Genomic DNA, 23,937 nt, shown 5'->3' with positions numbered 1-23,937 from the left:
GACACTAACCTGCTGTGTGTTTATAACCACAGAAGAAGACACTAACCTGCTGTGTTTATAACCACAGAAGAAGAAGACACTAACCTGCTGTGTTTATAACCACAGAAGAAGAAGACACTAACCTGCTCTGTGTTTATAACCACAGAAGAAGAAGACACTAACCTGCTGTTTATAACCATAGAAGAAGACACTAACCTGCTGTGTGTTTATAACCACAGAAGAAGACACTAACCTGCTCTGTGTTTATAACCACAGAAGAAGACACTAACCTGCTCTGTGTTTATAACCACAGAAGAAGAAGACACTAACCTGCTGTGTTTATAACCACAGAAGAAGAAGACACTAACCTGCTCTGTGTTTATAACCACAGAAGAAGAAGACACTAACCTGCTGTGTTTATAACCACAGAAGAAGACGACACTAACCTGCTCTGTGTTTATAACCACAGAAGAAGAAGACACTAACCTGCTCTGTGTTTATAACCACAGAAGAAGAAGACACTAACCTGCTGTGTTTATAACCACAGAAGAAGACACTAACCTGCTCTGTGTTTATAACCACAGAAGAAGAAGACACTAACCTGCTGTGTCTTTATAACCACAGAAGAAGAAGACACTAACCTGCTGTGTGTTTATAACCACAGAAGAAGACACTAACCCGCTGTGTTTATAACCACAGAAGAAGACACTAACCTGCTCTGTGTTCATAACCACAGAAGAAGAAGACACTAACCTGCTGTGTGTTTATAACCACAGAAGAAGACACTAACCCGCTGTGTGTTTATAACCACAGAAGAAGACACTAACCTGCTCTGTGTTTATAACCACAGAAGAAGACACTAACCTGCTGTGTTTATAACCACAGAAGAAGAAGACACTAACCTGCTGTGTTTATAACCACAGAAGAAGAAGACACTAACCTGCTGTGTGTTTATAACCACAGAAGAAGAAGACACTAACCTGCTGTGTTTATAACCACAGAAGAAGAAGACACTAACCTGCTGTGTGTTTATAACCACAGAAGAAGAAGACACTAACCTGCTGTGGGTTTATAACCACAGAAGAAGAAGACACTAACCTGCTGTGTTTATAACCACAGAAGAAGACACTAACCTGCTGTGTGTTTATAACCACAGAAGAAGAAGACACTAACCTGCTGTGTTTATAACCACAGAAGAAGACACTAACCTGCTGTGTGTTTATAACCACAGAAGAAGACAATAACCTGCTGTGTTTATAACCACAGAAGAAGACACTAACCTGCTGTGTTTATAACCACAGAAGAAGAAGACACTAACCTGCTGTGTTTATAACCACAGAAGAAGACACTAACCTGCTCTGTGTTTATAACCACAGAAGAAGAAGACACTAACCTGCTGTGTCTTTATAACCACAGAAGAAGAACACACTAACCTGCTGTGTGTTTATAACCACAGAAGAAGAAGACACTAACCTGCTGTGTTTATAACCACAGAAGAAGACACTAACCTGCTCTGTGTTTATAACCACAGAAAAAGAAGACACTAACCTGCTCTGTGTTTATAACCACAGAAGAAGAAGACACTAACCTGCTCTGTGTTTATAACCACAGAAGAAGAAGACACTAACCTGCTCTGTGTTTATAACCACAGAAGAAGAAGACACTAACCTGCTGTGTTTATAACCACAGAAGAAGACACTAACCTGCTCTGTGTTTATAACCACAGAAAAAGAAGACACTAACCTGCTCTGTGTTTATAACCACAGAAGAAGAAGACACTAACCTGCTCTGTGTTTATAACCACAGAAGAAGAAGACACTAACCTGCTGTATTTATAACCACAGAAGAAGAAGACACTAACCCGCTGTGTTTATAACCACAGGAGAAGACACTAACCTGCTGTGTTTATAACCACAGAAGAAGACACTAACCTGCTGTGTTTATAACCACAGAAGAAGAAGACACTAACCTGCTGTGTTTATAACCACAGAAGAAGAAGACACTAACCTGCTGTGTCTTTATAACCACAGAAGAAGAAGACACTAACCTGCTGTGTGTTTATAACCACAGAAGAAGACACTAACCTGCTCTGTGTTTATAACCACAGAAGAAGACACTAACCTGCTCTGTGTTTATAACCACAGAAGAAGAAGACACTAACCTGCTGTGTTTATAACCACAGAAGAAGAAGACACTAACCTGCTCTGTGTTTATAACCACAGAAGAAGACACTAACCTGCTGTGTTTATAACCACAGAAGAAGAAGACACTAACCTGCTCTGTGTTTATAACCACAGAAGAAGAAGACACTAACCTGCTGTGTTTATAACCACAGAAGAAGACACTAACCTGCTCTGTGTTTATAACCACAGAAGAAGAAGACACTAACCTGCTGTGTCTTTATAACCACAGAAGAAGAAGACACTAACCTGCTGTGTGTTTATAACCACAGAAGAAGACACTAACCCGCTGTGTTTATAACCACAGAAGAAGACACTAACCTGCTCTGTGTTCATAACCACAGAAGAAGAAGACACTAACCTGCTGTGTGTTTATAACCACAGAAGAAGACACTAACCCGCTGTGTGTTTATAACCACAGAAGAAGACACTAACCTGCTGTTTATAACCACAGAAGAAGACACTAACCTGCTCTGTGTTTATAACCACAGAAGAAGACACTAACCCGCTGTGTGTTTATAACCACAGAAGAAGACACTAACCTGCTGTTTATAACCACAGAAGAAGACACTAACCTGCTCTGTGTTTATAACCACAGAAGAAGACACTAACCCGCTCTGTGTTTATAACCACAGAAGAAGACACTAACCTGCTGTTTATAACCACAGAAGAAGACACTAACCTGCTCTGTGTTTATAACCACAGAAGAAGACACTAACCTGCTCTGTATTTATAACCACAGAAGAAGACACTAATCTGCTCTGTGTTTATAACCACAGAAGAAGAAGACACTAACCTGCTCTGTGTTTATAACCACAGAAGAAGACACTAACCTGCTCTGTGTTTATAACCACAGAAGAAGACACTAACCTGCTGTGTTTATAACCACAGAAGAAGAAGACACTAACCTGCTGTGTTTATAACCACAGAAGAAGAAGACACTAACCTGCTCTGTTTATAACCACAGAAGAAGAAGACACTAACCTGCTCTGTTTATAACCACAGAAGAAGAAGACACTAACCTGCTGTGTGTTTATAACCACAGAAGAAGACACTAACCCGCTGTGTGTTTATAACCACAGAAGAAGACACTACCCTGCTGTTTATAACCACAGAAGAAGACACTAACCTGCTGTTTATAACCACAGAAGAAGACACTAACCTGCTCTGTGTTTATAACCACAGAAGAAGACACTAACCCGCTGTGTGTTTATAACCACAGAAGAAGACACTAACCTGCTGTTTATAACCACAGAAGAAGACACTAACCTGCTCTGTGTTTATAACCACAGAAGAAGACACTAACCTGCTCTGTATTTATAACCACAGAAGAAGACACTAATCTGCTCTGTGTTTATAACCACAGAAGAAGAAGACACTAACCTGCTCTGTGTTTATAACCACAGAAGAAGAAGACACTAACCTGCTGTGTTTATAACCACAGAAGAAGAAGACACTAACCTGCTGTGTTTATAACCACAGAAGAAGACACTAACCTGCTCTGTGTTTATAACCACAGAAGAAGACACTAACCTGCTCTGTGTTTATAACCACAGAAGAAGACACTAACCTGCTGTGTTTATAACCACAGAAGAAGAAGACACTAACCTGCTCTGTGTTCATAACCACAGAAGAAGAAGACACTAACCCGCTGTGTTTATAACCACAGAAGAAGACACTAACCTGCTGTGTTTATAACCACAGAAGAAGAAGACACTAACCTGCTGTGTTTATAACCACAGAAGAAGACACTAACCTGCGGTGTTTATAACCACAGAAGAAGAAGACACTAACCTGCTGTGTGTTTATAACCACAGAAGAAGACACTAACCCGCTGTGTGTTTATAACCACAGAAGAAGACACTAACCTGCTGTTTATAACCACAGAAGAAGACACTAACCTGCTGTTTATAACCACAGAAGAAGACACTAACCTGCTGTGTGTTTATAACCACAGAAGAAGACACTAACCTGCTGTTTATAACCACAGAAGAAGACACTAACCTGCTGTTTATAACCACAGAAGAAGACACTAACCTGCTGTGTGTTTATAACCACAGAAGAAGACACTAACCCGCTGTGTGTTTATAACCACAGAAGAAGACACTAACCTGCTGTTTATAACCACAGAAGAAGACACTAACCTGCTCTGTATTTATAACCACAGAAGAAGACACTAATCTGCTCTGTGTTTATAACCACAGAAGAAGAAGACACTAACCTGCTCTGTGTTTATAACCACAGAAGAAGAAGACACTAACCTGCTGTGTTTATAACCACAGAAGAAGACACTAACCTGCTGTGTTTATAACCACAGAAGAAGAACACACTAACCTGCTCTGTGTTTATAACCACAGAAGAAGACACTAACCTGCTCTGTGTTTATAACCACAGAAGAAGACACTAACCTGCTGTGTTTATAACCACAGAAGAAGAAGATACTAACCTGCTCTGTGTTTATAACCACAGAAGAAGAAGACACTAACCTGCTCTGTGTTTATAACCACAGAAGAAGAAGACACTAACCTGCTCTGTGTTTATAACCACAGAAGAAGACACTAACCTGCTCTGTGTTTATAACCACAGAAGAAGAACACACTAACCTGCTCTGTGTTTATAACCACAGAAGAAGAACACACTAACCTGCTCTGTGTTTATAACCACAGAAGAAGACACTAACCTGCTCTGTGTTTATAACCACAGAAGAAGAAGACACTAACCTGCTCTGTGTTTATAACCACAGAAGAAGAAGACACTAACCTGCTCTGTGTATATAACCACAGAAGAAGACACTAACCTGCTCTGTGTTTATAACCACAGAAGAAGACACTAACCTGCTCTGTGTTTATAACCACAGAAGAAGACACTAACCTGCTGTGTTTATAACCACAGAAGAAGACACTAACCTGCTGTATGTTTATAACCACAGAAGAAGAAGACACTAGCCTGCTCTGTGTTTATAACCACAGAAGAAGAAGACACTAACCTGCTCTGTGTTTATAACCACAGAAGAAGAAGACACTAACCTGCTGTGTTTATAACCACAGAAGAAGAAGACACTAACCTGCTGTGTGTTTATAACCACAGAAGAAGAAGACACTAACCTGCTGTGTTTATAACCACAGAAGAAGAAGACACTAACCTGCTGTGTGTTTATAACCACAGAAGAAGAAGACACTAACCTGCTGTGGGTTTATAACCACAGAAGAAGAAGACACTAACCTGCTGTGTTTATAACCACAGAAGAAGACACTAACCTGCTGTGTGTTTATAACCACAGAAGAAGAAGACACTAACCTGCTGTGTTTATAACCACAGAAGAAGACACTAACCTGCTGTGTGTTTATAACCACAGAAGAAGACACTAACCTGCTCTGTGTTTATAACCACAGAAGAAGACACTAACCTGCTGTGTTTATAACCACAGAAGAAGAAGACACTAACCTGCTGTGTTTATAACCACAGAAGAAGACACTAACCTGCTCTGTGTTTATAACCACAGAAGAAGAAGACACTAACCTGCTGTGTCTTTATAACCACAGAAGAAGACACTAACCTGCTGTGTGTTTATAACCACAGAAGAAGAAGACACTAACCTGCTGTGTTTATAACCACAGAAGAAGACACTAACCTGCTCTGTGTTTATAACCACAGAAAAAGAAGACACTAACCTGCTCTGTGTTTATAACCACAGAAGAAGAAGACACTAACCTGCTGTGTTTATAACCACAGAAGAAGACACTAACCTGCTGTGTGTTTATAACCACAGAAGAAGACACTAACCTGCTCTGTGTTTATAACCACAGAAGAACACACTAACCTGCTGTGTTTATAACCACAGAAGAAGACACTAACCTGCTGTGTGTTTATAACCACAGAAGAAGACACTAACCTGCTCTGTGTTTATAACCACAGAAAAAGAAGACACTAACCTGCTCTGTGTTTATAACCACAGAAGAAGAAGACACTAACCTGCTGTGTTTATAACCACAGAAGAAGACACTAACCTGCTGTGTGTTTATAACCACAGAAGAAGACACTAACCTGCTCTGTGTTTATAACCACAGAAGAACACACTAACCTGCTGTGTTTATAACCACAGAAGAAGAAGACACTAACCTGCTGTGTTTATAACCACAGAAGAAGACACTAACCTGCTCTGTGTTTATAACCACAGAAGAAGAAGACACTAACCTGCTGTGTCTTTATAACCACAGAAGAAGACACTAACCTGCTGTGTGTTTATAACCACAGAAGAAGAAGACACTAACCTGCTGTGTTTATAACCACAGAAGAAGACACTAACCTGCTCTGTGTTTATAACCACAGAAAAAGAAGACACTAACCTGCTCTGTGTTTATAACCACAGAAGAAGAAGACACTAACCTGCTCTGTGTTTATAACCACAGAAGAAGAAGACACTAACCTGCTGTGTTTATAACCACAGAAGACACTAACCCGCTGTGTTTATAACCACAGAAGAAGACACTAACCTGCTGTGTTTATAACCACAGAAGAAGACACTAACCTGCTGTGTTTATAACCACAGAAGAAGAAGACACTAACCTGCTGTGTTTATAACCACAGAAGAAGAAGACACTAACCTGCTGTGTCTTTATAACCACAGAAGAAGACACTAACCTGCTGTGTGTTTATAACCACAGAAGAAGACACTAACCTGCTCTGTGTTTATAACCACAGAAGAAGACACTAACCTGCTCTGTGTTTATAACCACAGAAGAAGAAGACACTAACCTGCTGTGTTTATAACCACAGAAGAAGAAGACACTAACCTGCTCTGTGTTTATAACCACAGAAGAAGACACTAACCTGCTGTGTTTATAACCACAGAAGAAGAAGACACTAACCTGCTCTGTGTTTATAACCACAGAAGAAGAAGACACTAACCTGCTGTGTTTATAACCACAGAAGAAGACACTAACCTGCTCTGTGTTTATAACCACAGAAGAAGAAGACACTAACCTGCTGTGTCTTTATAACCACAGAAGAAGACACTAACCCGCTGTGTTTATAACCACAGAAGAAGACACTAACCTGCTCTGTGTTCATAACCACAGAAGAAGACACTAACCTGCTGTGTGTTTATAACCACAGAAGAAGACACTAACCCGCTGTGTGTTTATAACCACAGAAGAAGACACTAACCTGCTGTTTATAACCACAGAAGAAGACACTAACCTGCTCTGTGTTTATAACCACAGAAGAAGACACTAACCCGTTGTGTGTTTATAACCACAGAAGAAGACACTAACCTGCTGTTTATAACCACAGAAGAAGAAGACACTAACCTGCTCTGTATTTATAACCACAGAAGAAGACACTAATCTGCTCTGTGTTTATAACCACAGAAGAAGAAGACACTAACCTGCTCTGTGTTTATAACCACAGAAGAAGACACTAACCTGCTCTGTGTTTATAACCACAGAAGAAGAAGGAGACACTAACCTGCTGTGTTTATAACCACAGAAGAAGAAGACACTAACCCGCTGTGTGTTTATAACCACAGAAGAAGAAGGAGACACTAACCTGCTGTGTTTATAACCACAGAAGAAGAAGACACTAACCTGCTCTGTGTTTATAACCACAGAAGAAGACACTAACCCGCTGTGTGTTTATAACCACAGAAGAAGAAGGAGACACTAACCTGCTGTGTTTATAACCACAGAAGAAGACACTAACCTGCTGTGTTTATAACCACAGAAGAAGAAGACACTAACCTGCTCTGTGTTTATAACCACAGAAGAACACACTAACCTGCTGTGTGTTTATAACCACAGAAGAAGAAGACACTAACCTGCTGTGTGTTTATAACCACAGAAGAAGACACTAACCTGCTGTGTTTATAACCACAGAAGAAGACACTAACCTGCTGTGTTTATAACCACAGAAGAAGAAGACACTAACCTGCTCTGTGTTTATAACCACAGAAGAAGAAGACACTAACCTGCTGTGTCTTTATAACCACAGAAGAAGAAGACACTAACCTGCTGTGTGTTTATAACCACAGAAGAAGACACTAACCTGCTCTGTGTTTATAACCACAGAAGAAGACACTAACCTGCTCTGTGTTTATAACCACAGAAGAAGAAGACACTAACCTGCTGTGTTTATAACCACAGAAGAAGAAGACACTAACCTGCTCTGTGTTTATAACCACAGAAGAAGAAGACACTAACCTGCTGTGTTTATAACCACAGAAGAAGACGACACTAACCTGCTCTGTGTTTATAACCACAGAAGAAGAAGACACTAACCTGCTCTGTGTTTATAACCACAGAAGAAGAAGACACTAACCTGCTGTGTTTATAACCACAGAAGAAGACACTAACCTGCTGTGTTTATAACCACAGAAGAAGAACACACTAACCTGCTCTGTGTTTATAACCACAGAAGAAGACACTAACCTGCTCTGTGTTTATAACCACAGAAGAAGACACTAACCCGTTGTGTGTTTATAACCACAGAAGAAGACACTAACCTGCTGTTTATAACCACAGAAGAAGAAGACACTAACCTGCTCTGTATTTATAACCACAGAAGAAGACACTAATCTGCTCTGTGTTTATAACCACAGAAGAAGAAGACACTAACCTGCTCTGTGTTTATAACCACAGAAGAAGACACTAACCTGCTCTGTGTTTATAACCACAGAAGAAGAAGGAGACACTAACCTGCTGTGTTTATAACCACAGAAGAAGAAGACACTAACCCGCTGTGTGTTTATAACCACAGAAGAAGAAGGAGACACTAACCTGCTGTGTTTATAACCACAGAAGAAGAAGACACTAACCTGCTCTGTGTTTATAACCACAGAAGAAGACACTAACCCGCTGTGTGTTTATAACCACAGAAGAAGAAGGAGACACTAACCTGCTGTGTTTATAACCACAGAAGAAGACACTAACCTGCTGTGTTTATAACCACAGAAGAAGAAGACACTAACCTGCTCTGTGTTTATAACCACAGAAGAACACACTAACCTGCTGTGTGTTTATAACCACAGAAGAAGAAGACACTAACCTGCTGTGTGTTTATAACCACAGAAGAAGACACTAACCTGCTGTGTTTATAACCACAGAAGAAGACACTAACCTGCTGTGTTTATAACCACAGAAGAAGAAGACACTAACCTGCTCTGTGTTTATAACCACAGAAGAAGAAGACACTAACCTGCTGTGTCTTTATAACCACAGAAGAAGAAGACACTAACCTGCTGTGTGTTTATAACCACAGAAGAAGACACTAACCTGCTCTGTGTTTATAACCACAGAAGAAGACACTAACCTGCTCTGTGTTTATAACCACAGAAGAAGAAGACACTAACCTGCTGTGTTTATAACCACAGAAGAAGAAGACACTAACCTGCTCTGTGTTTATAACCACAGAAGAAGAAGACACTAACCTGCTGTGTTTATAACCACAGAAGAAGACGACACTAACCTGCTCTGTGTTTATAACCACAGAAGAAGAAGACACTAACCTGCTCTGTGTTTATAACCACAGAAGAAGAAGACACTAACCTGCTGTGTTTATAACCACAGAAGAAGACACTAACCTGCTCTGTGTTTATAACCACAGAAGAAGACACTAACCTGCTCTGTGTTTATAACCACAGAAGAAGACACTAACCTGCTGTGTTTATAACCACAGAAGAAGACACTAACCTGCTGTATGTTTATAACCACAGAAGAAGAAGACACTAGCCTGCTCTGTGTTTATAACCACAGAAGAAGACACTAACCTGCTCTGTGTTTATAACCACAGAAGAAGACACTAACCTGCTCTGTGTTTATAACCACAGAAGAAGACACTAACCTGCTGTGTTTATAACCACAGAAGAAGAAGATACTAACCTGCTCTGTGTTTATAACCACAGAAGAAGAAGACACTAACCTGCTCTGTGTTTATAACCACAGAAGAAGAAGACACTAACCTGCTCTGTGTTTATAACCACAGAAGAAGACACTAACCTGCTCTGTGTTTATAACCACAGAAGAAGAACACACTAACCTGCTCTGTGTTTATAACCACAGAAGAAGACACTAACCTGCTCTGTGTTTATAACCACAGAAGAAGACACTAACCTGCTCTGTGTTTATAACCACAGAAGAAGACACTAACCTGCTGTGTTTATAACCACAGAAGAAGAAGATACTAACCTGCTCTGTGTTTATAACCACAGAAGAAGAAGACACTAACCTGCTCTGTGTTTATAACCACAGAAGAAGAAGACACTAACCTGCTCTGTGTTTATAACCACAGAAGAAGACACTAACCTGCTCTGTGTTTATAACCACAGAAGAAGAACACACTAACCTGCTCTGTGTTTATAACCACAGAAGAAGAACACACTAACCTGCTCTGTGTTTATAACCACAGAAGAAGACACTAACCTGCTCTGTGTTTATAACCACAGAAGAAGAAGACACTAACCTGCTCTGTGTTTATAACCACAGAAGAAGAAGACACTAACCTGCTCTGTGTATATAACCACAGAAGAAGACACTAACCTGCTCTGTGTTTATAACCACAGAAGAAGACACTAACCTGCTCTGTGTTTATAACCACAGAAGAAGACACTAACCTGCTGTGTTTATAACCACAGAAGAAGACACTAACCTGCTGTATGTTTATAACCACAGAAGAAGAAGACACTAGCCTGCTCTGTGTTTATAACCACAGAAGAAGAAGACACTAACCTGCTCTGTGTTTATAACCACAGAAGAAGAAGACACTAACCTGCTGTGTTTATAACCACAGAAGAAGAAGACACTAACCTGCTGTGTGTTTATAACCACAGAAGAAGAAGACACTAACCTGCTGTGTTTATAACCACAGAAGAAGAAGACACTAACCTGCTGTGTGTTTATAACCACAGAAGAAGAAGACACTAACCTGCTGTGGGTTTATAACCACAGAAGAAGAAGACACTAACCTGCTGTGTTTATAACCACAGAAGAAGACACTAACCTGCTGTGTGTTTATAACCACAGAAGAAGAAGACACTAACCTGCTGTGTTTATAACCACAGAAGAAGACACTAACCTGCTGTGTGTTTATAACCACAGAAGAAGACACTAACCTGCTCTGTGTTTATAACCACAGAAGAAGACACTAACCTGCTGTGTTTATAACCACAGAAGAAGAAGACACTAACCTGCTGTGTTTATAACCACAGAAGAAGACACTAACCTGCTCTGTGTTTATAACCACAGAAGAAGAAGACACTAACCTGCTGTGTCTTTATAACCACAGAAGAAGACACTAACCTGCTGTGTGTTTATAACCACAGAAGAAGAAGACACTAACCTGCTGTGTTTATAACCACAGAAGAAGACACTAACCTGCTCTGTGTTTACAACCACAGAAAAAGAAGACACTAACCTGCTCTGTGTTTATAACCACAGAAGAAGAAGACACTAACCTGCTGTGTTTATAACCACAGAAGAAGACACTAACCTGCTGTGTGTTTATAACCACAGAAGAAGACACTAACCTGCTCTGTGTTTATAACCACAGAAGAACACACTAACCTGCTGTGTTTATAACCACAGAAGAAGACACTAACCTGCTGTGTGTTTATAACCACAGAAGAAGACACTAACCTGCTCTGTGTTTATAACCACAGAAAAAGAAGACACTAACCTGCTCTGTGTTTATAACCACAGAAGAAGAAGACACTAACCTGCTGTGTTTATAACCACAGAAGAAGACACTAACCTGCTGTGTGTTTATAACCACAGAAGAAGACACTAACCTGCTCTGTGTTTATAACCACAGAAGAACACACTAACCTGCTGTGTTTATAACCACAGAAGAAGAAGACACTAACCTGCTGTGTTTATAACCACAGAAGAAGACACTAACCTGCTCTGTGTTTATAACCACAGAAGAAGAAGACACTAACCTGCTGTGTCTTTATAACCACAGAAGAAGACACTAACCTGCTGTGTGTGTATAACCACAGAAGAAGAAGACACTAACCTGCTGTGTTTATAACCACAGAAGAAGAAGACACTAACCTGCTGTGTTTATAACCACAGAAGACACTAACCCGCTGTGTTTATAACCACAGAAGAAGACACTAACCTGCTGTGTTTATAACCACAGAAGAAGACACTAACCTGCTGTGTTTATAACCACAGAAGAAGAAGACACTAACCTGCTGTGTTTATAACCACAGAAGAAGAAGACACTAACCTGCTGTGTCTTTATAACCACAGAAGAAGACACTAACCTGCTGTGTGTTTATAACCACAGAAGAAGACACTAACCTGCTCTGTGTTTATAACCACAGAAGAAGACACTAACCTGCTCTGTGTTTATAACCACAGAAGAAGAAGACACTAACCTGCTGTGTTTATAACCACAGAAGAAGAAGACACTAACCTGCTCTGTGTTTATAACCACAGAAGAAGACACTAACCTGCTGTGTTTATAACCACAGAAGAAGAAGACACTAACCTGCTCTGTGTTTATAACCACAGAAGAAGAAGACACTAACCTGCTGTGTTTATAACCACAGAAGAAGACACTAACCTGCTCTGTGTTTATAACCACAGAAGAAGAAGACACTAACCTGCTGTGTCTTTATAACCACAGAAGAAGACACTAACCCGCTGTGTTTATAACCACAGAAGAAGACACTAACCTGCTCTGTGTTCATAACCACAGAAGAAGACACTAACCTGCTGTGTGTTTATAACCACAGAAGAAGACACTAACCCGCTGTGTGTTTATAACCACAGAAGAAGACACTAACCTGCTGTTTATAACCACAGAAGAAGACACTAACCTGCTCTGTGTTTATAACCACAGAAGAAGACACTAACCCGTTGTGTGTTTATAACCACAGAAGAAGACACTAACCTGCTGTTTATAACCACAGAAGAAGAAGACACTAACCTGCTCTGTATTTATAACCACAGAAGAAGACACTAATCTGCTCTGTGTTTATAACCACAGAAGAAGAAGACACTAACCTGCTCTGTGTTTATAACCACAGAAGAAGACACTAACCTGCTCTGTGTTTATAACCACAGAAGAAGAAGGAGACACTAACCTGCTGTGTTTATAACCACAGAAGAAGAAGACACTAACCCGCTGTGTGTTTATAACCACAGAAGAAGAAGGAGACACTAACCTGCTGTGTTTATAACCACAGAAGAAGAAGACACTAACCTGCTCTGTGTTTATAACCACAGAAGAAGACACTAACCCGCTGTGTGTTTATAACCACAGAAGAAGAAGGAGACACTAACCTGCTGTGTTTATAACCACAGAAGAAGACACTAACCTGCTGTGTTTATAACCACAGAAGAAGAAGACACTAACCTGCTCTGTGTTTATAACCACAGAAGAACACACTAACCTGCTGTGTGTTTATAACCACAGAAGAAGAAGACACTAACCTGCTGTGTGTTTATAACCACAGAAGAAGACACTAACCTGCTGTGTTTATAACCACAGAAGAAGAAGACACTAACCTGCTGTGTTTATAACCACAGAAGAAGAAGACACTAACCTGCTCTGTGTTTATAACCACAGAAGAAGAAGACACTAACCTGCTGTGTCTTTATAACCACAGAAGAAGAAGACACTAACCTGCTGTGTGTTTATAACCACAGAAGAAGACACTAACCTGCTCTGTGTTTATAACCACAGAAGAAGACACTAACCTGCTCTGTGTTTATAACCACAGAAGAAGAAGACACTAACCTGCTGTGTTTATAACCACAGAAGAAGAAGACACTAACCTGCTCTGTGTTTATAACCACAGAAGAAGAAGACACTAACCTGCTGTGTTTATAACCACAGAAGAAGACGACACTAACCTGCTCTGTGTTTATAACCACAGAAGAAGAAGACACTAACCTGCTCTGTGTTTATAACCACAGAAGAAGAAGACACTAACCTGCTGTGTTTATAACCACAGAAGAAGACACTAACCTGCTCTGTGTTTATAACCACAGAAGAAGAAGACACTAACCTGCTGTGTCTTTATAACCACAGAAGAAGAAGACACTAACCTGCTGTGTGTTTATAACCACAGAAGAAGACACTAACCCGCTGTGTTTATAACCACAGAAGAAGACACTAACCTGCTCTGTGTTCATAACCACAGAAGAAGAAGACACTAACCTGCTGTGTGTTTATAACCACAGAAGAAGACACTAACCCGCTGTGTGTTTATAACCACAGAAGAAGACACTAACCTGCTGTTTATAACCACAGAAGAAGACACTAACCTGCTCTGTGTTTATAACCACAGAAGAAGACACTAACCCGCTGTGTGTTTATAACCACAGAAGAAGACACTAACCTGCTGTTTATAACCACAGAAGAAGACACTAACCTGCTCTGTGTTTATAACCACAGAAGAAGACACTAACCCGCTCTGTGTTTATAACCACAGAAGAAGACACTAACCTGCTGTTTATAACCACAGAAGAAGACACTAACCTGCTCTGTGTTTATAACCACAGAAGAAGACACTAACCTGCTCTGTATTTATAACCACAGAAGAAGACACTAATCTGCTCTGTGTTTATAACCACAGAAGAAGAAGACACTAACCTGCTCTGTGTTTATAACCACAGAAGAAGACACTAACCTGCTCTGTGTTTATAACCACAGAAGAAGACACTAACCTGCTGTGTTTATAACCACAGAAGAAGAAGACACTAACCTGCTGTGTTTATAACCACAGAAGAAGAAGACACTAACCTGCTCTGTTTATAACCACAGAAGAAGAAGACACTAACCTGCTCTGTTTATAACCACAGAAGAAGAAGACACTAACCTGCTCTGTGTTTATAACCACAGAAGAAGACACTACCCTGCTGTTTATAACCACAGAAGAAGACACTAACCTGCTGTTTATAACCACAGAAGAAGACACTAACCTGCTCTGTGTTTATAACCACAGAAGAAGACACTAACCCGCTGTGTGTTTATAACCACAGAAGAAGACACTAACCTGCTGTTTATAACCACAGAAGAAGACACTAACCTGCTCTGTGTTTATAACCACAGAAGAAGACACTAACCTGCTCTGTATTTATAACCACAGAAGAAGACACTAATCTGCTCTGTGTTTATAACCACAGAAGAAGAAGACACTAACCTGCTCTGTGTTTATAACCACAGAAGAAGAAGACACTAACCTGCTGTGTTTATAACCACAGAAGAAGAAGACACTAACCTGCTGTGTTTATAACCACAGAAGAAGAAGACACTAACCTGCTCTGTGTTTATAACCACAGAAGAAGACACTAACCTGCTCTGTGTTTATAACCACAGAAGAAGACACTAACCTGCTGTGTTTATAACCACAGAAGAAGACACTAACCTGCTCTGTGTTCATAACCACAGAAGAAGAAGACACTAACCCGCTGTGTTTATAACCACAGAAGAAGACACTAACCTGCTGTGTGTTTATAACCACAGAAGAAGAAGACACTAACCTGCTGTGTTTATACCCACAGAAGAAGACACTAACCTGCTGTGTTTATAACCACAGAAGAAGACACTAACCTGCTCTGTGTTTATAACCACAGAAGAAGAAGACACTAACCTGCTGTGTTTATAACCACAGAAGAAGACACTAACCTGCTGTGTTTATAACCACAGAAGAAGAAGACACTAACCTGCTGTGTTTATAACCACAGAAGAAGAAGACACTAACCTGCTGTGTCTTTATAACCACAGAAGAAGAAGACACTAACCTGCTGTGTGTTTATAACCACAGAAGAAGACACTAACCTGCTCTGTGTTTATAACCACAGAAGAAGACACTAACCTGCTCTGTGTTTATAACCACAGAAGAAGAAGACACTAACCTGCTGTGTTTATAACCACAGAAGAAGAAGACACTAACCTGCTCTGTGTTTATAACCACAGAAGAAGACACTAACCTGTTGTGTTTATAACCACAGAAGAAGAAGACACTAACCTGCTCTGTGTTTATAACCACAGAAGAAGAAGACACTAACCTGCTGTGTTTATAACCACAGAAGAAGACACTAACCTGCTCTGTGTTTATAACCACAGAAGAAGAAGACACTAACCTGCTGTGTCTTTATAACCACAGAAGAAGACACTAACCCGCTGTGTTTATAACCACAGAAGAAGACACTAACCTGCTCTGTGTTCATAACCACAGAAGAAGACACTAACCTGCTGTGTGTTTATAACCACAGAAGAAGACACTAACCCGCTGTGTGTTTATAACCACAGAAGAAGACACTAACCTGCTGTTTATAACCACAGAAGAAGACACTAACCTGCTCTGTGTTTATAACCACAGAAGAAGACACTAACCCGTTGTGTGTTTATAACCACAGAAGAAGACACTAACCTGCTGTTTATAACCACAGAAGAAGACACTAACCTGCTCTGTATTTATAACCACAGAAGAAGACACTAATCTGCTCTGTGTTTATAACCACAGAAGAAGAAGACACTAACCTGCTCTGTGTTTATAACCACAGAAGAAGACACTAACCTGCTCTGTGTTTATAACCACAGAAGAAGAAGGAGACACTAACCTGCTGTGTTTATAACCACAGAAGAAGAAGACACTAACCCGCTGTGTGTTTATAACCACAGAAGAAGAAGGAGACACTAACCTGCTGTGTTTATAACCACAGAAGAAGACACTAACCCGCTGTGTGTTTATAACCACAGAAGAAGAAGGAGACACTAACCTGCTGTGTTTATAACCACAGAAGAAGACACTAACCTGCTGTGTTTATAACCACAGAAGAAGAAGACACTAACCTGCTCTGTGTTTATAACCACAGAAGAACACACTAACCTGCTGTGTGTTTATAACCACAGAAGAAGAAGACACTAACCTGCTGTGTGTTTATAACCACAGAAGAAGACACTAACCTGCTGTGTTTATAACCACAGAAGAAGAAGACACTAACCTGCTGTGTTTATAACCACAGAAGAAGAAGACACTAACCTGCTCTGTGTTTATAACCACAGAAGAAGAAGACACTAACCTGCTGTGTCTTTATAACCACAGAAGAAGAAGACACTAACCTGCTGTGTGTTTATAACCACAGAAGAAGACACTAACCTGCTCTGTGTTTATAACCACAGAAGAAGACACTAACCTGCTCTGTGTTTATAACCACAGAAGAAGAAGACACTAACCTGCTGTGTTTATAACCACAGAAGAAGACGACACTAACCTGCTCTGTGTTTATAACCACAGAAGAAGAAGACACTAACCTGCTCTGTGTTTATAACCACAGAAGAAGAAGACACTAACCTGCTGTGTTTATAACCACAGAAGAAGACACTAACCTGCTCTGTGTTTATAACCACAGAAGAAGAAGACACTAACCTGCTGTGTCTTTATAACCACAGAAGAAGAAGACACTAACCTGCTGTGTGTTTATAACCACAGAAGAAGACACTAACCCGCTGTGTTTATAACCACAGAAGAAGACACTAACCTGCTCTGTATTTATAACCACAGAAGAAGACACTAATCTGCTCTGTGTTTATAACCACAGAAGAAGAAGACACTAACCTGCTCTGTGTTTATAACCACAGAAGAAGACACTAACCTGCTCTGTGTTTATAACCACAGAAGAAGACACTAACCTGCTGTGTTTATAACCACAGAAGAAGAAGACACTAACCTGCTGTGTTTATAACCACAGAAGAAGAAGACACTAACCTGCTCTGTTTATAACCACAGAAGAAGAAGACACTAACCTGCTCTGTTTATAACCACAGAAGAAGAAGACACTAACCTGCTCTGTGTTTATAACCACAGAAGAAGACACTACCCTGCTGTTTATAACCACAGAAGAAGACACTAACCTGCTGTTTATAACCACAGAAGAAGACACTAACCTGCTCTGTGTTTATAACCACAGAAGAAGACACTAACCCGCTGTGTGTTTATAACCACAGAAGAAGACACTAACCTGCTGTTTATAACCACAGAAGAAGACACTAACCTGCTCTGTGTTTATAACCACAGAAGAAGACACTAACCTGCTCTGTATTTATAACCACAGAAGAAGACACTAATCTGCTCTGTGTTTATAACCACAGAAGAAGAAGACACTAACCTGCTCTGTGTTTATAACCACAGAAGAAGAAGACACTAACCTGCTGTGTTTATAACCACAGAAGAAGACACTAACCTGCTGTGTTTATAACCACAGAAGAAGAAGACACTAACCTGCTCTGTGTTTATAACCACAGAAGAAGACACTAACCTGCTCTGTGTTTATAACCACAGAAGAAGACACTAACCTGCTGTGTTTATAACCACAGAAGAAGACACTAACCTGCTCTGTGTTCATAACCACAGAAGAAGAAGACACTAACCCGCTGTGTTTATAACCACAGAAGAAGACACTAACCTGCTGTGTGTTTATAACCACAGAAGAAGAAGACACTAACCTGCTGTGTTCATAACCACAGAAGAAGACACTAACCTGCTGTGTTTATAACCACAGAAGAAGACACTAACCTGCTCTGTGTTTATAACCACAGAAGAAGAAGACACTAACCTGCTGTGTTTATAACCACAGAAGAAGACACTAACCTGCGGTGTTTATAACCACAGAAGAAGAAGACACTAACCTGCTGTGTGTTTATAACCACAGAAGAAGACACTAACCCGCTGTGTGTTTATAACCACAGAAGAAGACACTAACCTGCTGTTTATAACCACAGAAGAAGACACTAACCTGCTGTTTATAACCACAGAAGAAGACACTAACCTGCTGTGTGTTTATAACCACAGAAGAAGACACTAACCTGCTGTTTATAACCACAGAAGAAGACACTAACCTGCTGTTTATAACCACAGAAGAAGACACTAACCTGCTGTGTGTTTATAACCACAGAAGAAGACACTAACCCGCTGTGTGTTTATAACCACAGAAGAAGACACTAACCTGCTGTTTATAACCACAGAAGAAGACACTAACCTGCTCTGTATTTATAACCACAGAAGAAGACACTAATCTGCTCTGTGTTTATAACCACAGAAGAAGAAGACACTAACCTGCTCTGTGTTTATAACCACAGAAGAAGAAGACACTAACCTGCTGTGTTTATAACCACAGAAGAAGACACTAACCTGCTGTGTTTATAACCACAGAAGAAGAAGACACTAACCTGCTCTGTGTTTATAACCACAGAAGAAGACACTAACCTGCTCTGTGTTTATAACCACAGAAGAAGACACTAACCTGCTGTGTTTATAACCACAGAAGAAGAAGATACTAACCTGCTCTGTGTTTATAACCACAGAAGAAGAAGACACTAACCTGCTCTGTGTTTATAACCACAGAAGAAGAAGACACTAACCTGCTCTGTGTTTATAACCACAGAAGAAGACACTAACCTGCTCTGTGTTTATAACCACAGAAGAAGACACTAACCTGCTCTGTGTTTATAACCACAGAAGAAGAACACACTAACCTGCTCTGTGTTTATAACCACAGAAGAAGAACACACTAACCTGCTCTGTGTTTATAACCACAGAAGAAGACACTAACCTGCTCTGTGTTTATAACCACAGAAGAAGAAGACACTAACCTGCTCTGTGTTTATAACCACAGAAGAAGAAGACACTAACCTGCTCTGTGTATATAACCACAGAAGAAGACACTAACCTGCTCTGTGTTTATAACCACAGAAGAAGACACTAACCTGCTCTGTTTATAACCACAGAAGAAGAACACACTAACCTGCTGTGTGTTTATAACCACAGAAGAAGAACACACTAACCTGCTCTGTGTTTATAACCACAGAAGAAGACACTAACCTGCTCTGTTTATAACCACAGAAGAAGAAGACACTAACCTGCTGTGTGTTTATAACCACAGAAGAAGACACTAACCTGCTCTGTGTTTATAACCACAGAAGAAGAACACACTAACCTGCTCTGTGTTTATAACCACAGAAGAAGAACACACTAACCTGCTCTGTGTAACCTGAGCTGAGGGTTGTAAACAGCGTCCAGTAGTTTCCGTTGTCGCTCGTTCTCCTCTTTTGAGCGACAAAGTTGCTCCTCGTACTCTGCTATCGTTCTTTCAAACAGCCCAAATATCTCTTCAGCAGCCGCAGTTAGTCGCTGCTTCACCAACGCTCTCAGCATTTGGACTTTACACATCTTCAGTCTCTCCGACAGCTGCTCTGTGATGCTAACTTCCGCTAACAGCTAGCATGCTAAGCTAACTCCATGAGCACTGTAGTCCACCGAGTCAGAATAAAAACAGTCAGAAGAGCTGTTCATGGATCAACACCAAATAAACTCCTTCACCGGCGGAAAAACACAGACGCCATGTTGCCGCATGTTGTCAGCAGCGCTTCCGGTTCAGCTTCTTCTTTGGAGTTTTACGGCGGTTGGCATCCGTCCCGTAGCATTACCGCCATCTTCTGGGTCTACCTTGCTCCAACATCTTTCATTCCATTACATTCTTTTCACCAGTCCAGTTGTTGTTAGGTAGCTGATTAAGAACCTCCTTCCCCTCCATTCACTCCACACTCCAGTGTGTTCTTCAGTGTCTGTTTTTTTTTTTAATGGAATCTTTTTTTCGTTTCCAACAAACAATACACCCCCCACACACCAAACCTATATACATATGTACAGTTTATACATTAATGATCCAAGAATTCATATTCAGTTCACATTCATGAGGAAAAAGAAAATACCAGAAAAACAAAAACAAAAGAAACAAACACAGACAACATCCAAATCAAAGCACTTCAACTTAAATTAAATTTGTCAACTAAGGCTAGCAATTTCTGGGCTTTGCTATCTTTAACCCATTCAAGTGATCTATTCAGGCTCTTCGGCTCCTTTTTCCATTGGTAGAGACACGGTTTAACCCTTAAAAATTTGCATTTGTGAATATAAAACTTAACACATACCAGCAGAATATTAAACAAAAAATCTATGTCCTTATTTGTGATACTGAGACCACATCTAACCACTTCCATTGATATGGGCGGCAGGTTAATCTCCTTATCTAGTAGTGTGTCACAGTGTGACAACAGTGTCTCTGTTGTCAGTCCTGTTGCTTTCATTCCCTCCACCATGTCCGCTCTCTCCGCTGTACTTTCTGCATCTGACCATCACATGCTCCACTGTGTCCAGTTCTTGGCATCTGTCACACTGTCCTGTCGGATGTTTTCCTATCATGTATAATGTGCTGTTAAGCTGTGTATGTCCTATTCTTAGCCTGCTGATCAGTGTCTCCTCTTTCCTCCTCCCCCCTCCTCCTTGTACTGCCAACTTTATTCTGATGGATGTATAATTGTCTCCCTTTGATCCCCTGGTCCCACTGCTGCTGCCATTTTCTAATTATCTCCCTCCATACAATACTCTCCCCCTCTGTTCTTGTTAGTCTAATCTGTACATCTGTGTTGTCTTTCCTTATAGCTTGTTTGGCTATTGTATCTGACCTTTCATTTCCCAGGTTGCCAATGTGAACAGGGACCCACATTCTGTACGACATCTATTGCACGTCTGTCCGTCCTGGAAGAGGGATCCCTCCTCAGTTGCTCTTCCTGAGGTTTCTACCATTTTTTCCCCGTTAAAGGGTTTTTTGGGGAGTTTTTCCTGATCAGCTGTGAGGGTCATAAGGACAGAGGGATGTTGTATGCTGTAAAGCCCTGTGAGGCAAATTGTGATTTGTGATATTGGGCTTTATAAATAAAATTGATTGATTGATTGATTGATAACCACTATATCTTTACCTTGCTTCTTCACTGCTGTGTGTGTTGCTAATACTTCATATAACAAATCTTGTCTGCACTTAGACCTTCCTGCCCTAAGACTGTGAAGCACTGATGTTGAGTCACTGCAGATTATAGCCTTGTCTATTGTCCTCTCTCTTACCCAATCCAAAGCCATCAATATGGCGTACATTTCAACAGAGTGACTGGGTATTGCAACTGCTGCCCCTGTGTGTCCTGAGTCTGGATCCTTCGACCCATCTGTATAGACCTGCACATAGTCCCCATACTTGCTCTCCCCATACTCATAGAACTCATTCTTTCACTGCTCTTCTTGAGCTCAAGCATTTTCAGGTCAACCACCATAGGCTCTATCATCATAGGTATCACAGGCCATATTACAGTTGGAATAAACTCATCTTCATACACGCCCAACTCCCTTGCTGTTGCATGTGCATGTCCTGTCCAGCCAAAACTTAGTTTCTGTGCCCTTTCTTTCTCCCAGCATGCCTCTAGTATCTTTTTTGTTGGATGACTCTCTTCATGCCCCTTCAAGTTTATCCAATAGTTTACTGCCAGCTGTTTCCGGCGTAGCTCAAATGGCATTTCCCCTGCTTCAACTTGAAGAGCACATACTGGAGATGTTCTGACTGCCCCTAAGCACACCCTCAGAGCCCGCGATTGAATCCTGTCCAGCCCCTCCAGCACAGATTTTGCTGCTGACCCATACACCATGCTCCCATAGTCTTTTCTTGATCTTATTAGGGCTACATATATATATCTCAGGCTCCCCACTCCACCCCTGCTAGGCATCTCATGACATTTATCACTTTCCTGCATTTCCCCTCCACCTGCTTCACATGCTCTCTCCACGTCAGTCTTGCGTCAAAGTGCACTCCTCGAAAACGGAAACTCTCCATCCTCTCAAGGTTACTTCTATACATCTCCACCACATACTCTGCCCTGGTTCTTTTCTTTGTGAATAAATACTTTGTCTTTTCAACTGAGAATTTAAACCCCCACTTCAACCCCCCATTCCTCCACCTGCCGGATCCCATCTTGTATTTTGCTGACTACATGCCTCTCATTCCACCCTCTTTTCCATAGAGCTCCATCATCTGCAAACAAAGATCTTCCCATGTCCCCTGCTACAGTTAGTTAGTTAGTCAGTCATTACAGAAAACAGAGTAGGGCTGACCACACTCCCCTGGGGTGTCCCATTCTCTACCCTATGCTGGCTAGACATCTCAGATCCCACTTTAACCTGTATAAATCTTCCCCTCAAAAAGTCCATGAGCCAGTTAAACATTCTCCCTCCTATTCCCAGCTTGTGCAGCTTAGTCATCAGGCCCTCTGTCCACATCATGTCATATGCCTTCTCTACATTAAAGAACACTGCTGCCACTGTCTCTTTATTTACCTGTGCTTTCCTGACATCATCCTCCAGGCAAAGAACTGGGCCCATAGTGCCCCTTCCCCTCCTAAACCCACTCTGATAAGGAGCCACCATACCTCTCTTCTCTAGGTAATACATAAGTCTCTCATTGACCATTGATGTCAGCACAATAGGCCTATAGTTTGCCGGTTTGCTGACATCCTTCCCTGGCTTCCTTATCGGGATAATTATTGCTTCCTTCCAGCTCTCTGGAATTTTTCCCTCCTCCCCACTTCAGACAGATTGTTTGAACTATGCACACTAACAAAAGTTTTGACCATTCATTCAGCTTTTTCCTTATGTGTTACTGCAACCCCCTCACCATCACTCAACACTGGATAGCGCCATTCCCTCTTATCTCCACCCATCTTCCTTATCATTCCCCAGACCTCTCCTACCTGAGTGGTGCTGCCAATAGAATCACAGTATTTCCTCCAGTATGTCCTTTTCGTCTGCCTTATTGTTCTCCTCACCACTGCCTGGGCATGCTTATACTGCAACACTGTCTGTAAACTATGTATTCTTTTAACTAATCTAAACGCTTCATTCCTATTCTTCACTGCCTCTTTGCATTTATCATCCCAACAAGGTACTGCT

At 40.9% G+C, this 23,937-nt stretch overlaps 1 protein-coding gene across 1 annotated transcript in view; it reads right to left on the bottom strand.

Annotated features, from left to right (window-relative positions):
• Positions 1-21,379, bottom strand: part of LOC117264006 (uncharacterized) — a 33,033-nt gene extending 11,654 nt beyond the window's left edge. Inside the window, exon 1 of the mRNA XM_033637795.2 lies at positions 20,145-21,379. Within this exon, the coding sequence (XP_033493686.2) occupies positions 20,145-20,337 (193 nt within the window). The 5' untranslated portion in view covers positions 20,338-21,379. The remainder of the gene's footprint in view (positions 1-20,144) is intronic.
• Positions 21,380-23,937: the final 2,558 nt, after the last annotated feature.

Source organism: Epinephelus lanceolatus, chromosome 16 (assembly GCF_041903045.1).
Source record: "Epinephelus lanceolatus isolate andai-2023 chromosome 16, ASM4190304v1, whole genome shotgun sequence".
NCBI lineage: Eukaryota > Metazoa > Chordata > Actinopteri > Perciformes > Serranidae > Epinephelus > Epinephelus lanceolatus.
The sequence above is the reverse complement of the archived record's forward strand: the minus strand, read 5'-3'. Positions and strand labels throughout refer to the sequence as shown.